This window comes from Choristoneura fumiferana, chromosome 11 (genome assembly GCF_025370935.1).
Source record: "Choristoneura fumiferana chromosome 11, NRCan_CFum_1, whole genome shotgun sequence".
Classification (NCBI taxonomy): Eukaryota; Metazoa; Arthropoda; class Insecta; order Lepidoptera; family Tortricidae; genus Choristoneura; species Choristoneura fumiferana.
In genome coordinates, this window is record NC_133482.1 from 9,618,868 (window position 1) to 9,635,977 (window position 17,110).

Here is a 17,110-nt window from a genome sequence, read left to right on the forward strand (position 1 = left end):
GCAATGTGCTGAAAAACAGCCGACAGGATTTCAGGCAATGAACTGGATTTAAATTCGACACCGTCAAATCGAGGAAACGATCGGTTGGTAGGTACTATTACGCCTATTCTATGAAAGGTAGGTACCTACACTAAAAAAATGTTTTTTCTAAATTTTATTTTAACACTGTGTCGGCATAATTGCTACATATATCCATGCAAAATTAAAGCTTTCTAGCACTAATAGTCTCTAAGCTAAGCCGCAGACGGACAGATAGACAAACAGACATTGCGAAACTATACTGTGTTAAAAATAAAGTTGTGTTAAATACTTGTGATGTATAGATATCATTTAATAATATTGTAAATCTGTTTAAAAAAATATATAAGTACCTCGTTGAGTTTCTTGCCGGATTCTTCTCAACAGAGGTTTTTCCGAACCGGTGGCAGATTTTTTTTGACATTCATAATATGTGCTTGTTATAGCCTAAATTGAATAAATATATTTTGACTTTGACTTTATAGGTAAGGGTTTGGTTTTTGCCATTATGGCTATAGAACCTTAAAATGAAACAATAAAAATAAAAAAAAAACATGACATTCTCCACATATTCGAAATGTGCTCGAACGAGTACGTATTACTCGTAGACAACAAAACAGCATAGTTACCTAATAAATAAACTTAGTTTTTTCCAATATGCTTGGAAATGTCGGCCTAACTGTCGCAAACATAGTACACGAAGTTCTTCCGTATAGACTGCCACAAATTAAAAAAACCGGCCAAGAGCGTGTCCGACACGCCCAAAATAGGGTTCCGTACCCATTACGAAAAAATTAAGTCATATTTTTCTAAGCATTTCGTATTTTATACGGAATCTTCCAAGTTTAGGTATATTTTATACCTTAGGCTGCTATTTAAGAGTAAAACTACTAATATTCTCAAGCTAACTTAGCCGTTATAGTTTTCCTTGAAAGTTTGATATACTTACTACCATCCTGATTTTTTTTAAAATTTTCCACCCACCGGTTTAGATTTTAGAGGGGGGAACGCTCGATTTCAATGAAAATTTGCACTTCACTGAATCGAAAAATCGTCTTAGCAAACACCTAATGGTTTTAAAAGACCTATCCAACAATACCTCACACTATAGGGTTGGATGAGAAAAAAAAAATCACCCCCACTTTACGTCTATGGGAGGTACCCTAAAAAAACTTTTATTTTATTTTTGATTCTACCATTTTGTCGGCATAGTTTACATATATATTCGTGCAAAATTACAGCTTTCTAGCATTGATAGTCCCCGAGCAAAGCCGCGGGCGGACAGACAGACAGACAGACAGACATGACGAAACTATAAGGGTTCCGTTTTTGACATTTTGGCTCCGGAAGCCTAAAAAAACAAAATCATAAAGCTACTGTTACACATGCTCGTTACAGGGCATTTTCGCGTACAGATGTCCCTTTATTTATTTTTTTCACTTTTAGAAAAAATATGGCTTTTCCTACTCAGAATCAAGAACACAATCGATTCCATCTAACAGTTAAAAAAAAAAACGAAAAAAATTACAGTTTTGTTACGTTTTTAGGGTTCCTTATAGTTTCGCCATGTCTGTCTGTCTGTCTGTTCGTCCACGGCTTTGCTCAGGGACTATCAATGCTAGAAAGCTGTTACTTTGCACGAATATATTAATATGTAAACTATGCCGAAAAAATGGTACAACAAAAAATTATAAAAAATGTTTTTAGAGTACAATCAGCCAAATATGTGGTCTACCACCCTAAAGTTGATAATCGTTTGCATGTCATAAAACAATAATGCCAAAAGACGTGTATGTCAACTTGAAAGTTCGACTTTAGCGACATATTCATTTGATAGGAACTTGTTTAAAAACTGATAGACCACTTATTTGGCTGATGGTACCTTCCATAGTCGTAAAGTAGGGGTGATTTTTTTTTCTCATTTAACCTTGTAGTGTGGGGTATCGTTGGATAGGTTTTTTAAAAGTATTAGGGGTTTGCTAAGACGATTTTTCGATTCAGTGATTTGTTTGCGAAATATTCAACTTTAAAGTGCAAATTTTCATTAAAATCGAGCGTCCCCTCCCTCTAAAATCTAAGCCGGTGGGTGGAAAAATTTGAAAAAATTCAGTATGGTAGTAAGTAACTAAGTACATCAAACTTTCAAGGAAAACTATAACGGTTAAGTTTTCTTGAAAATAATTAGTAGTTTAAGAGTAAATAGCAGCCTAAGGTAGGTATAAAAATAGTGGCGTTATCTGGAAAAAGGTACCTTGTTGTCGGTATTGAGTTATTGATATCCCCATAATCTACATACATTTAGCTATCGAACCATGTAAGAAACATGCATGTAGGTTTAATAGTTTTTTTTTTTAATGTTGAAGCTCAAAAGCCAGAAAAGGTGATTATGAGAAAATTGAATTCAAACTTATACACCCAATAAAAGTATGTTATTGTTGGAAGTTACATAGATGAGATGCTATTTGAGGAGTAGATTGTACGGGCTTTCAGGTTTCAAGAACAATTTTGTAATTGGAAAATGGTTTTCCTATAGTTTACCTTGCCAAAGTGCATAAAGTAAAAAAAAAGGTTGATGGATTTTTTTCATTTTTTTCTATTTATAGTATATTTCCATTGGATTTTATCGAAGGAAAACATATTATGCGTAATTGGACACTAAATCGGAACTACTCCGTTTTGAATTAACGTTGTTTATTATATATAAAAAATACTTTAACAAAAATAACTTTGTTGTTTACAAATGTAATTAAACAGTCAAAATCAACAAACTTTTATATTTAGTACGCTAAAACATAGCCAAATGAGACCAAATTAACTCAACAAATCTTAAAAAACTAGTTTTTTCTGTCTCAAAATTCAAGGTAAAGTTTAGTAAAAAGTTGGTACAATCACTATATATTTTCTAAAAGGTACCTTATCGTCGGTGGTAAAATATTTAGTGATTATGAAGTGATATCATTTGAAAACGACTAATAACTTAGGATTCATTTTAATAGTCTTAATTTAAGAACATTGTAGTATTAAAACTCTTACCAAAAACCTATAATTTTGTCTCAACACACTAAATGATTACCTTATTTGAAAAGGTACCTTATTGTCGGACGAAAAATGTTTAGTGACATAGTTAAGAATAAGATCTAAAAAATGCTTTTGATTTGTAGTTGTAACTATTAATCGTTATTATTATTTTTACTATTAACTATTAACCGACAACAAGGTACCTTTTACCAGATAACGCCTTAGTAATCTGTGATCTAGTCGAGCGAGCGCGCGAGACCAATCATTCATCTAAGTGTTCTACAAGTGGTTCTACATTATTTTAATTTGTAGGGTCCAATCCCATCTAGTCCAATCGCAGTTTTGCGACAAGTGCCATCTATTGGTTAACCTTTGTACTATTGTGCATTACTGAACTTGAACCTACGCGAATGTTAGTTGTATCACCTAACTTATCGAGTAATAATTTAAGAGATGTGTCACTAGATGGCGTGAACTCGTGAAAAAATATTCATTATACGATACGTACGTAATTTTTTTCCTTCCATTCCAGTACATTACTTGCTGTGCCGTGCGCGAGTGAGAGCAAACTAAAGTATATGAGATCTGTTTTTTACTATTTTCTTTTTTTATAAAATATATCATGGCTGGTGAAACATATAATGAAAACAGTGATGTTTTGGCGATATTATTCGATTTAGACAATACTCTAATACAAACGAGGAATGGAGATAGCAGAGCTTGCAACAAGGTTGGTAAAATTTCGATTTCATGACATGACATTGTCACGGTCATCTGTGCTCCAATGCGCGCGCTGTCATCGCAAGTATTTTTTACGTAGTTGAGCTCGCTGATTGCACCCGCGTGTTGATCGCTCACGTTCCAGTGTGTATGTTTATAAATAGGATATTCATGGTTGGAAAACGCGAGCTCTACGTCCAGATTTAGATAGTTTGGAAGAGAACTCGTGCTAAATATAAACGTGATGTAGATCGAGTCGGTCTGCGATTCAACGGCGTGCGGCTCCCTGTTGGCGTTGGTTCTCGGTGGATCTCAGTGGAGCGCGAATCGCGACGCATTGTGTTCGCCAAAAGTGTTTTGTGACAATGGGTGATATATCAGAGCCAATAAAAAAATGCGTTCTCATTCTGAAGTCCGCGAAGAGCGACACAGAAAAGTTCGCCGCGCTTTTCATGGTAACGAAACTAGTCAAGGGTAAAGATTGCAACACGAACGCTAAGAAAGCCCTATTCGAGGCGATCGGCTTCCAATTCCTGAAGAAATTGCTCACCAGCACCGGCATAGAAGATGATTGTCCCCCAACAGTGTATAAATCAGTTGCTCTTTCCGTACTCACTTGTTTCTGCAATGAACCAGAACTTGCTTCACACCCAGAAATGCTTGCTAACATACCCGTGTTCCTGGACATTGTACAGACCTCTGATGATGAAGATTATGATGATAACCTCATTATCATCAGTGAAGCATACACATGTCTTCAGTGTATCGCTGAGCAAGAAGCAGGGCAAAAAGCACTGATTGCAGTTGGAGCTATAACTAAAATGTCAGAGATTTACTCACATCAGAGCTTCCAAACAGATGAGGCCCTGAATATCCTTGTGAAATTGGTAAGCATTTATGGCCCAGCGGCATGGGGAAATGACCCCAAACCATTTCATGCGTTGGTAAACAAAATATCATTAGATTTTGCTACAGATCAGTCGGAGAGAAAATTTGAGCTAGCATCAGTATTAAGTGCCCTTTTGTACAGCTGCAATAAGAGCACTGTTATACCTGGTGCCTCAGATGAAACTTGGCCAATGAGCATCTACAAGGCGCTGCATGATATTCTTACCAGTAAGATTGGGAAAAACCAGAGAGACCCTGCTCTGAAACTGGCTGCTAATATTGTAGATCTACTAGGAATTGAATGGACTTTTAATGATGAAGAGAATCCAAAGAAATTCTTCCTATTACTACTTCAACTGTGTGCCATAGAAGTGAGAATGCAACTAGATGATAGGAGTTTCAAACAAGCTTTTGCTAATGCTGATCTGGTCACTGCATGCTTCATAGTCCTGGAATTATCTGTCAACTATATGGCCACTGATCAGCTGGACTTAGAACAGAAAGAGAAACAATCTGTCTACACCAGTCTAAAGGGTGCATTTAATGCTGTAGTATCTATACTGGCAAAAGTTTCCAATGATAAGAGCAGAGACAAGCTTCCCGATGCTGAGAAAGTATATGTATGTGCAATGGTAAGAGTTTTGTTTGCATGGATTGCCCAAGAAACTACAGCAATGAGGGAACAAATATATGCATTACTCCCATTTATGTTCTCCCTTGCTAATGACTCATTTCATGCTTACCGGGCAAGAAAGTTGTCTGAGAAAAACAAATCTGAGGGTGAGGCAATGGATACTGATATATCTTTGATGGGTCAAGTTGATCTGCTGCGTTTGATGTTACCAGCTCTATGTCATTTGGCTGTCGAAGACAAAGCTAGAGATATAATGTTTAATTTGAAACAAGAAGATATTCTTTATGAAGCTACAAATTTCCACTGGTCCATAGTACATTATAAGAAGCCACCTGTACCCAAGTCTGAGAGGAACAAAGTCAAAACTCAACCTGAACCTGAACTAGACCCGAAGGTATTAGAAGACATGAAGGATTCTCGAGCGGCTATGGTCAGCCTTTGTAACATTTTCATGAATCTTACTGTACTAGCACCTAAAATTGTTGAAAATAGTGTGTTGTTCAATACTCTGCTGAAGTTTATATTTAACAATTTACCAGAATTGAAGAATATTCCTGAAAATCTGGTTCTGCATGGGCATCTGGCAGTACTAGGACTTCTTTTACTTAAACAGCAAGCTACTAAGGTAAAAAAGAATGACTTCTCCATTTGTAGATACATTCAGTCTACTATTCGGTTCCTCTGGGATGCATACAATGTTGATGAATCAAATGACCCTACTGCCCTGGTGGTAGCTATGAGTTACAAGGAAAACTGGAGTGAAATAGCTGATCTATGGTTCCTGGGTATGCAAACCATGAGTGGGGTTTTAATGATTGTGCCATGGATATCAGAGTTTGCTATTGAAAGTGGCTGGGCACAGGGCATTACAGAAATGCTAGTCAAAGTAAAAGTTGGAACACTTCCCCCAAATGTTAAATCAGCATTTGAAGATTTCTTGTGCAGATTAGTTGATTCCAATGAAACTGTTATTCCAGTTCTTAAGAAAGCTGGTGCACTGAAAATGTGCAGAAATCATAGATTAATGGAATTGGGTAAAAGGTTGTTTGGTGACTAAAAGTAGATAGATAACTTTATAAGCAAGTTATTCGTCTTACATTTTCATATTTGTACTTAATTTTGAATTGTTAAGGCAATGCTGCTCTTCTTCTTTGCAAACTTCTTCATAATTAATAAAAAATGTATAAATACCTATATTTTTGCTAGTTAATTGAATTTTTTGAAGTTAACAATACCATTAATAGAAAAAATAAGGTTTTCAATAAAAACAGTGTTTACGAAAAAATTGTTTATTTAAAAAAAAAAATATCCACCTAATTAGTCCATTGCAACAATTATACCTTATCTCGATAACCCAATTAGAAAACTCATTAGCAGGTCCCATTAGCACACAACTCCTAATGACTCAAAGGTTAATCTTAATTATTTAGCTGATTGTGATATGGCAGTACTCATACCAGGTGTATCTACCGAGTTACTTCCAGACATACGAGTATAACAATGTCAATTCATTATAGAAGCAGTATCAATTTTCCATGTGGAAGCTGTGCCAACAGGTGAGTGAACTGCACGCAGCGTCAAGCAACTCGGACGTGCGTTGACCTGGTGCTATTCTCAGCATACAGCTTCCGTATGAAAAGCATCTTAATGAACGTGCCTTTGTGTCTTGACATTTTGTGTTGATGTTTATGTTCTTACTGATTAATAATTTAGCCGCCAACTTGCAACTACTAGCGATAGCCGCACAGCTGCGTCGGCAAAAATCGTTCATCCAACAGAATATTAACACAATTATTGCTTTTTGAGGATTATACAAGATATCAAACCATAAATTCTTAGACTTGTATTTTTGTAAATATGCCATCACTAGCTTTTGCCCGCGGCTTCGCTCTCGCGTAGAATCAGTAGGTATGTATGTACCTACCTACTTTAAATCTTTTTTTAAGCCACAAGAACCATACATCATTTCAGGATAAAAATTAGCCTATATGTTAATCCAGGGTACCGTAAGGTCGGGGTACTTTGGCCCTTAGATATAACTCTGTCCTGGTTTTATTATTGCTTTGAGAATAAGGCTCTCTGCGATATGTGGTTGATATTAATTGATCGATCATGTTTTTGTTTTTATTTTATGTGGTTTCCCTAAGCCAAAGTAACCTTAAATGGGTCGAAGTACCCTGTCCTTACGGTATAACCTGTATGCCAAAACTGGTGCAATCCGTTCCGTAGTTTTTGCGTGAAAGAGTAACAAACATCCAAAAATAGTAATATTCTATTGGTGAGCGAAATGTCTTGACACACCCTGCGGAAATAATAAACGATTACTCATTTATTTTTAAGTGTAGGAGGACAGTAGATTGCCAAAATACCAACGGCGACTAGTCACATAATAAGATAAGACATTACTGAGTTAATGGGTCTAAACTTCAATGAGTACGTAAGTATGTGTAAAGATATTTACCTGATTACCTAATAGCAGCTTGGTATCATTAATCGGACAAGCCAGAAATATAAATACTTATATAGGTAGTGGGAAAAAAAATCTTTCCATTCTTAACGCATTCACTGCCACCGACTGAGTGCCGCTGTCATGAATAATTATTCATACATTTTGGACGCACACGTGCGTCGGTGGCACCAGTGGAAGTCAGGTGGCAGTGAGTGCGTCAAACACCTAGCCAAGCCCAAGATCCAGAATCTGAAGTAGCGTATATCGAGATTGCAATACAAAAAGGATAGAAAATAAGTAACTACTTACATAGAGAAAGAATCATAAAGTAAGCAATAGACAGCCTTTCATCTCAGAACAATCTAATACAGACAAACTCAAATCTCTACCTACCCGTTCAATTTTTCTGGCAAACTAAATGTCGATGGCTGTTCCTAAAATCGGCCCAAATTGTACACGTGCTTTTGTACTTTAGGAGCAGGCAGGACAGATATTGATATCACTATTGCCTGTTGCTAATTGCTTTTTACGTCATGGGGATACGTTATTGAGGCTCAATGTATAAAAATACCCTGATCATGGGATCCATCCCTTAAATTACGAAATACCTACTTAACCGTTCTCGCACACAACATCCGATTCTATAGTGCCTCTCAATTTCATCAAAATCGCTAATAATAATAATAATAATAATTTATTTTTCGACCAACTTGGATCATAAGGTGGTTATAATTTAAAATAATTTATTGATCAATGAACTAAATATTTTTAACTTCTCTGCTAGTAAACGCGCATCACAGCTACGTCTGTGTGACACAATATGTTTTATACGCAGTCAAATTTCACTTCTATGATTTAGTTATAGATAGTAGGTGAAACTAAATAAAAGTTTATAAAATTGTTATAACTATGATTGGTTTTTTGGAGTATTTTTGTATTTTTATTTCAACTCCAAATTTGTTACTTTTACGGGTATCCCGTGAAACCATATCGAAAATACAAACTGAGACACGGATGCACAGAAAAACCAGAAAAACAAACTAACTATAACACTTATAACTTGTTATAACTAGTCAAATAAACTATTATTCCTTTCTCCTTCACGTCCTTAGTTAGTGGAGATTCTGGACCAACAATACGGGCTCCCAAGCGAGGCGGCTGCTGAAAGCGCCACCAACTTCCTGCGCGCGTTCAGAGCGCGGCCCGATGACGACTCCTTTGCCATTGACGAGTGGCCAGCGCACTTGTGGAGGAACTGCTTGCCCAAGAACTACAGACATATCGCCAGTGAGTACAAAAATAGAGAAATTACAATAGGACAATTACCAGCGCCTGGGGTAGAGTAAGAGGTACGATCGCTCTAGCCGCCAGATGGCAAGGGGCGCCACCACAGTATATATATATATATATATATATATATATGGCGCTACTTACCAGTTTCCAGTGCATAATAAAATTGTGATGGCGCCTTTTAAGAGGAGCGGAAGCGCTGTAGACCATCTCGCTCTACCTAAATTAAGGTCAAATCCATATATTTACGCACATTACAAACAGGCAAGTACCCGTAGGCGACAGGCTAGCAACCTGTCACTATTGTACCGTTTTTGTCAAACTTAAAACCTAAAATTGCTAAAAGCTACGAATAAATATGCTAAAAGTGGCTCCGAAATGGTAACGTTTCGTGTGCCCTGCCTACCCCATTTGAGAATACAGGCGTGATGTTTGTGTGTGTGAGTAAACGGGTGTACGGGTGTATGTAAACAAGGTTTATAGAATATGGCTCTGGTCCAGGTCATTGCGGCATAAAAACATTTAGTGCTCCCCAAATAGGTAGGCGTAAGCACAATGAAATGTCAAAGCCATGACGAAGTTTTTGTGTGGTCATGACAAAGGAGTTATAGAAGTAGGTATAAGAGGTACAACGTAGTTTTATCTATCTACGTTTCATTTGCGTAAACAGTTTCATCAGACGCAAGCGCCCCCACGCGATCACGTTAATATAGAATTTTGTAAACAAAATGATTTCACACGCGAGTGTAAATGGGGGTCACAATCAATATTAGATACTTAACGCCATTTAAAACGTGATTGCCAAGCGGCGCAGGCAAGACAATAAATTAAACTGGTTTACCTACTTCATAGAGATTGTTCTAAATTGTTCAACGTCATTAATCCGATTTCTATAATATGTATGACTAGCCATTTATAAACTTGAACATGAATGCCAGCGTAGTATAGGAAGTAGGTAAAGTTTTATTGGCGTCGGCAGGGAATGCTTCCAGGAGCAGCGATTTCCAGCACCGCTGTGAATTTCCACAACTTTATTTAAAACTCGTGACGTAATTACCTACGCATTAGACGTGACTAATTTCAGTTTTCCCTTGATATGCTTCAGTTTCTCAATTCTTTTGTTTCAGAAAGTATATCTGCCGAATGGTTAAAATTAAGATTTCACTATTTGTCTCTAACGCCTGATGTTATTCATCTACTAGAGACTTTGAGGTACGTTCTTTTCTTTCTCACAAGATATTATTTATATTATGCAGAAATATTCAATGTAACATAAGGTTTTTCTGTCTAAACACCTTATTGACTTCATTGACAATAATTATTTCTTCATGATATAACCTTAGCTCATCTTGTCCATTACATAATTTATGACATCAATGCAACGATTTCTTTGTTTTTTTTTTTACTCCGTAATTATGTGATAACGGCTAGCATTGCCGAATATTATTACGCAGATACGTATTATCACATTATAAACAAAGAAATGGTTTGATGCAATGTATTGTGTACCGACGTTATTCTGAGAGCTGATTCGGAAATAGATTCTGCGCACTGACCACTTGAACAAATGGTTAACATCGAGAGTAGGTAATGGTGAAGTTAACGTCATCGCCGAAATTGAATAATATGTTGCCACTAAATTTGCAACTTTTATTCCAGTTTCATTTAAAATTAGGTACATAAAATTTCGGAACAGTAATTGATCTCAGAATCACAGAGGTAACTCTGATGAGAATCTCGCATGGTGTTATGTGGTACATATAACTTTATTGCAGGTACTTAGTTTAAACACTAAGCTACTTACATGTAATTGACCAACATAAATCATTACTATAACCATCATTTTCAGAGAAACTATCGATCGACAAGCATGCAGTTGTTTCGTGCCAAGCGCTCAGACGCATGCCACATAATACTATGGATGTCAGAGCACTAAGTATTGATTCTATCATGACAAAGTCAGCACCAAAGTGTTGGGAAGACATCAAAATATAATACTCATAATGAACTACGAAAACTAGAACTTTCCAGATGTCTTCCCTAACCATGTTGGGCTGACTTTAAGCGCATGTTGCTAATTAATTACTTGTTTTTCAACAGTTCAGTTGTTGCTCATCGAGTGACTAAACTCGGGGCGCCGCGTGCGCTACACTTAGGTTTGAATTGTATTTGTAAAATATATGAGGGAGTCCATCATGGAGAAGGTAAAACCTTTACCTCAACAATTTCATAACAACAATAGAGACATTTTTAAACGTGATTAGTGCAGCTCAGAATTTAACTCGTAGTTTGTTTTACATGTTAAATATCTCGAAAATGTCTTTGTCGTTGCTACCTATGTATAATTATTAACATTGGTGTCATGTTGATACAACGGACTATTTTATCTTGGCATTAAGTTGATGCAGTAAAAATATTCGTTTATGTTGTGAAACATGACATTAAGCCAGAGTTGTGTTTTCATGAGTAATTTATAGAAACTATAAATTGTGCGTGAAATAATTATTCATGTGTCATTTCAGCTCTTAAAATGCTCTTGCACGGTGCAACATGATGAGCAGTCAATTCGCTTCCTTGTTAACATGGCACGTTAACGTGCAAGAACATTTGCCAAATGTACTGTGTGCTGAGTTTCAGCATTGTTGCTCGGGCTCTCAATAACGAAAGGGGGTTGAATGAATGTGGCACAGGGAGGATTACCTTCTCGGTCTGATCACGAACGGGCCCTCGCGCGCCCAGTGGCAGAAGATCCAGCGGCTAGGCCTCCGCAAGTACTTCGACTGCGTGCTCGTCTCCGGCGACCTTCCCTGGGAAAAGCCGGACCAGCACATCTTCCTCGAAGCCTGCAAACTGCTCAATGTCGAGCCACGCAACTGCATTATGGTTGGCGACAAACTCGAAACTGATATTAAGGTAAGCATTAGGGTAAACACAGAAATGTCTCTTACCCATATTGCTATAAATTATCCTGACTGCATTTCATATACCTCCGTAAGTTCACATTAGTGTTTGATAGAAATGTAGAAAAGTCGGATTAATCTGTAACTAAAAATTATCAAGAACTAGCTTTTGCCCGCGACTTCGTCCGCGTTTAATTCGGTTTTCGCGCGCTGTTCCCTCTGTGCATTTTCCGGGATAAAAAGTAGCCTATGTCACTCTCTGGCCCATAAAGTATCTCTATGCCAATAATCACGTCGATCCAGAAAGACGGACAAACATACAAACACACTTTCGCATTTATAATATTAGTATGGATAGTGCCTATTTTATACCTAATCCCATTATTGGTTCCTACACAAATAATGTATTTTAAAGGTTCCAGCAAATTGGTTTTACCGTCAAAACTTTTGTTGAAAAGGTAACTATGTATGTTACATATGTGTTAATTAATGATGGTGATTGAAAAATTATTTCAGGGTGGAATTGAAGCAGAGTTAGGAGGCACAGTGTGGATCCCGCTCCAAAAGGACGAAGAATCATCCGACTTGCCAGACTTTACAATCGAAAAAGTTACAGAGTTACCAGAAGTTCTACCTAACTCCCCTAAACTAAAACGCTCAGCTGGCGCAGCAGACAATATTAAAACTTGTTGACGACCTAGTTAGTAGCCACGGGTAAAAAAATATAACTTAAAACTGCTAAGCAATGCGTCATGCATTATGATCTGTAAAATTTATAAAAACTTAACTATTTCTTTAACAAAAGTTCCTAATTTTCATATTGCAATCACTTGCAATCCTAGCTATCTTTCTGAAAGTAATTCCTTTCCATTTTTAGCTAACAAAAAAATAAAAAGTTTTTGGGTAAGCCCGTGAAACATTCAACCGCCGTATTTTATGTATTATATACGAATAGCCGTATAATAGTTCACTTTCATAATCACAACATTTGGGCTTCAACACGCAAATGTTGCAATGCAGGTTCCAGGCGAGACTTGATATTTGAACCAAATTATTTGAGTGCAGATGATTATGTTATGTTATGAAATGTATGATTCAAAAGGTTAGGCGGTTGGAATGTTTGTCTAATCCTTTTTGCACTCGTACTTAAATGTACAACTTGTTTTACTCTAGTTCTAGTAAATAGATTAGCAAAGTATAGATCTCAATAATAGGCAGAGTTATTCCAGGTCCGGTTAAAATTGTGAGTAGAAACCTATTCACAAATTTTACAAACGATTTAAGTACAAAAATAGCTTTAGAATGTAAATATATTTTCTGTACCTATCGAAAATGTATTTATTTTTTATCGTCCAAGGCTTTTTGAGTTACCAACGAAATACATATTTTGCAATTTGGTTAATAGTTGTATGCCTGGATATATTTTATGAGATCTGATGTGATGTTATTGATAGTTTATTTTTTGAAGAATTGTATGAAAAGTTGTTAGATGCTATTAAATGTTTTTTATCGTAATTATAAGAATGCGTATGGGGCTTAGCATGATTTTGTTATATTGTTTCTTAAAGTATTCGACTCCTGTATGCAGAAACTGGCCACTTTTAATGTGATACATATTACTTATTGAAAGTAAATAGACTTGCTAACTGGATAAGTATTGTCTATTGTCTAGCTAGGCTATGTGATTGACTGGCTGGTTGCTACCTGATACCCTTTCGAAAAGTATTTAAGAACAAGGTTGTTCAATGTGTTGTTTAATTTTTTTAATTAGTAGAATTTAATTGAATCTGGTAGACTGGTTAGATATATGTAGATTATTTATGTATATTTGCATAAGAATTTTGTAAGATAACTTGCTCTTACTTAACTATACAAAGTATCATTAATGTACCTTAGGGCTCTTTGTTTTATTGTTACTCAGTGTACTTCAGAAGTAGTTTTCTCCTTCGTACAAGAGAAGTATGAATAAAACAAGTTTTAAAATTGTATTTTTGTTAACTAGGATTAGACTTTTTGATGCAACTATTTGTGATTATTAGGTTCTATACTGTGATCTAGTGACATGTGAGACGAAACTAACGAGGTGATTCCATCAAGATCCTGCTTGCACAACAAGAAATATATCATCAACACATATTGAATGTGATGAGTCAGAAGTAATCTCTTATGATTATTCCGCTGTAAATGTATGTTATAAATTATATTTTACTACAAAGTGTGTTTCATTTACCAATTTTTTTTTGCATTGTCATCTTGATTTCATTGTCTTCGAGTGTATCTGTGGTGCTAATAAAGTACATTAATTTGTATGGTATACTTCAGAATTGCAATTATAATAAAATGGAACACTGTAAATTTCATAACCAAAAAGTTGGTTAATAAACATCATGAGGATAGTTAATTATACAGGCTGCTTGGTCATCTGATAATGCTATATTTTAATGCCTATGTATGTCTATAATATCTATTCTCTAATTGCACAACTAGCAGCAACAAACTATGCAGTTCTCAACATTTTGGCTTCTCTCTTTTCTTGCAACATCTTCTTCTGCTCTTCTACAACTTGTTTTCTTTCAGCCAAGAATTCTCCATACTCCTATAAAAACAAATAATAGTATAAGTATGGAAACTTTTCTTTTCTTGGGCTACCAAAGCCCAAAAAACCTACTTCTATATTGAGATATTTAATAAATTAAAATTAGTTACAAATAATATGAAAGTCAGTCAAAACCATTTATAGTGACACCAATTATAATAACATATTGGATGTAACAACCAAGAAATAGTACATTGTGTCTTAAGGACGGTAAATAAGGAATTACGAACGAGAGTCTATTAGAAGCCCAAAGACAGGGCTTTAATGACTCGATGTTCGTAATTCTAGTGATGTAACGAATATTCGCATTCGCAAAAATTCTGCGAATGTTTTGCGAATATGAATATCAGAAAAAAATACAATTATTAGATACTAATACATTAATTTCTTATGTTTTTTATACAAAAAAAGAACAACCTCGTAATCACATTATCAGTCTTCACTTAATCATTTGGTATTATTTATTTATTTACTTTGCGATGCGTTCGTATGAACTGGGTAATTCTCGGAACCAAGTACAAACGGAACGCACTTCGTTCGAACGAGACTGCCATAGACAATTTGGCGCCAAAACGAAAAACTGAATATTCGCATTCGCGAATGTCGGTAGCAGATATTTGCATTCGCATTCGCGAATGTTCAAAAAATGACATTCGTTACATCACTACGTAATTCTAGCACCTCCCGTGTGACATTACAATGTTTTTCATCACATTTGCGAGTAAAATTGTATATTTTTAAAAGAAAAAAAAAATATATGTACAAAAATTGCCGATACTGGGTTGCAACCAAGGTAGCCTGCATGTTGCGACACTAAGCTGTTTACGAGCAAGTGTGATGAAAAAGTATTAACACAATCTCATATAGGTACCAAAATAACACTGTTTATTAAATAAACCAACCATGTTTAATGACCAATTATTGCTGGCCCCAGCCCTTCAATCCTATGATCCTATCCTACTAATATTATAAATGCGAAAGTGTGTGTATGTGTATGTTTGTTACTCCTTCACACTACAACGGCTGTACGGATTTGGATGAAATTTGCTATGTAGATAGCTGAACATCTTGAATAACACAGGCTACTTTTTATCCCGATATTCCCACGGGATAGGGATAAACACTCGAATTCTACTACTAAATACTTTAATTAAAAATCATTACCTTCGCATCTAATTTCTCAACAATTTGAATACCACAAGTCCTGGCGGTGGCAATTAGCATGGTGCAGATCTCCTTTAAAGACCTCCACTCCAGGGGAGGGTCCTGTTGCTTAATTTTGGCTATTTCATACAAATGTTTCAGTGTTATCTTCCCACAAATCTCATTACCTAAAAGAAAGCAAAAAAATTTAAGTAAATTTTTTTTTGGTGATTTTATCAGAGCTGACAGAAATTTAAAACCTGATCTTTTACAAGTAGGTATGCACAATTACAGTTTTAAATAATAAACACATTCTTTGGAAAAATGTGTGGTGTCAGGAATATTTTTCCTATTAGAATGTTGTTTTTGAAAAAGAATTAGCAAGAATTTAGGTTATATTTAGAGATTATTTGTTAGTTATGATTATTGTTCTGTCTTTTTGGTGTATTTTTTCTCCCTCACTGCTTTGTTAGAGTAGTTGGGGCGAGGGGGGTAGGTCTGCCCCGGGCGGCACATTTAAAGGGCCAGAAAATATCATAAATTAATTAATGGTATGTGTGAAGTTCCCAATCCGCACTGGGCCCAAGTGTTCTCATTCTGGGAAGAGGACTGTGCCCAGCAGTGGGACGAGTATAGGCTGGGATGATGATGATAATTCCATAAAAAAAAAAATGTTGCACCTACGAAATAAGAGGGTGGTAAAATTTTCTTCCGCCCTGGGCGGCTGACACCCACGCTACGCCACTGTGTTGAGCAGCTTTATGCTGACATCTGAAAAACTACTCACCAGAATTCATTGCACCTCGATTGACTCCTGCAGCTTGCATAAGGAAATAACTAGCTGGTGGTTGATGGATTGTAAGCTGATAGGACCGGTCTGCATTCACTTTTACTCTCGTAGGCAACGGTATTCCAGGTTTTATGTTAGCTGTTCGTTCGTTAAAGTCCTTGCAAAATGTCGCAATGTTGATGTTTCTCTGGAACATTTTAGATTTATAAGTAAATTTTACGAGATGCCGATACAGCTATCGTGTCACAATAAGTCTTAAGAGCTATACCTGTCCAAGCATCGGCCCTAGAGGAGGGCCAGCAGCAGCCATACCAGCAGGAATATTAGTTCTTAATTTAGAAGAATGGTCAATTTTATCAGCCACTTTTTTCATCGATTTTAGCCTTGCTACTGATTTCGACATTATAAATAAATAGCCAAGGTATTATTTAAAATAGTCACTTCACATCAAATATTTCTCCTACTTATATTAAGCGAAACTGAGAAGATTGAATAAAAGAAAGAAATTCATAACATAACATAACCTATAATCATGAGTAAAGTAATCAACATCAAACGTCAAATTCAAAACCAGCCGGGCCTACTCCGAGAGTTCGTATCGTAATCGTACCGTCCCTCTCGCTCTCGTATTAAATAGTGTAGTGTAGTGTGTCAGCCAGCAGGG

At 36.1% G+C, this 17,110-nt stretch overlaps 3 protein-coding genes across 4 annotated transcripts; 2 read left to right on the forward strand and 1 right to left on the reverse strand.

Annotated features, from left to right (window-relative positions):
• The first annotated feature begins 3,543 nt into the window (after positions 1 to 3,543).
• On the forward strand, positions 3,544 to 14,132 carry LOC141432714 (N-acylneuraminate-9-phosphatase). 2 transcript variants are annotated; one of them, XM_074094450.1, is made up of 5 exons: positions 3,544 to 3,766; positions 8,840 to 9,014; positions 10,145 to 10,229; positions 11,708 to 11,930; positions 12,434 to 14,132. In XM_074094450.1, exons 1-5 carry the CDS (start codon positions 3,659 to 3,661, stop codon positions 12,608 to 12,610), a joined length of 768 nt encoding a protein of 255 aa, XP_073950551.1. In that variant the 5' UTR covers positions 3,544 to 3,658; the 3' UTR covers positions 12,611 to 14,132. The 2 variants fall into 2 exon arrangements, with proteins under 2 accessions (XP_073950551.1, XP_073950552.1); XM_074094451.1 differs by lacking the exon at positions 3,544 to 3,766 and adding an exon at positions 6,670 to 6,834.
• On the forward strand, positions 3,814 to 6,563 carry Neurochondrin (neurochondrin). The gene has a single exon (XM_074094449.1). The coding sequence runs from the start codon at positions 4,122 to 4,124 to the stop codon at positions 6,333 to 6,335; it is 2,214 nt and encodes a 737-aa protein (XP_073950550.1). The 5' UTR covers positions 3,814 to 4,121; the 3' UTR covers positions 6,336 to 6,563.
• A 199-nt stretch (positions 14,133 to 14,331) lies between the features above and the next one.
• mRpL11 (mitochondrial ribosomal protein L11) lies at positions 14,332 to 17,008 on the reverse strand. Its single transcript, XM_074094452.1, has 4 exons — positions 16,715 to 17,008; positions 16,444 to 16,633; positions 15,678 to 15,844; positions 14,332 to 14,513 (listed from the first exon to the last, which is right to left on the reverse strand). Exons 1-4 carry the CDS (start codon positions 16,847 to 16,849, stop codon positions 14,415 to 14,417), a joined length of 591 nt encoding a protein of 196 aa, XP_073950553.1. The 5' UTR covers positions 16,850 to 17,008; the 3' UTR covers positions 14,332 to 14,414.
• Between the last annotated feature and the right edge of the window lie 102 nt (positions 17,009 to 17,110).

Excerpts from the sequence above, each read along its gene's own strand:
- Neurochondrin (XM_074094449.1), top strand. The coding sequence starts at position 4,122 with ATGGGTGATATATCAGAGCCAATAAAAAAATGCGTTCTCATTCTGAAG.
- LOC141432714 (XM_074094450.1), top strand. The coding sequence starts at position 3,659 with ATGGCTGGTGAAACATATAATGAAAACAGTGATGTTTTGGCGATATTA. Across the intron at positions 9,015-10,144 it reads GAACTACAGACATATCGCCA|AAAGTATATCTGCCGAATGG; the intron begins GTGAGTACAAAA and ends CTTTTGTTTCAG. Across the intron at positions 11,931-12,433 it reads AACTCGAAACTGATATTAAG|GGTGGAATTGAAGCAGAGTT; the intron begins GTAAGCATTAGG and ends AAATTATTTCAG.
- mRpL11 (XM_074094452.1), bottom strand. The coding sequence starts at position 16,849 with ATGTCGAAATCAGTAGCAAGGCTAAAATCGATGAAAAAAGTGGCTGAT. Across the intron at positions 16,634-16,714 it reads TAGGGCCGATGCTTGGACAG|AGAAACATCAACATTGCGAC; the intron begins GTATAGCTCTTA and ends AAAATGTTCCAG. Across the intron at positions 14,514-15,677 it reads TTGAGAAATTAGATGCGAAG|GAGTATGGAGAATTCTTGGC; the intron begins GTAATGATTTTT and ends TTGTTTTTATAG.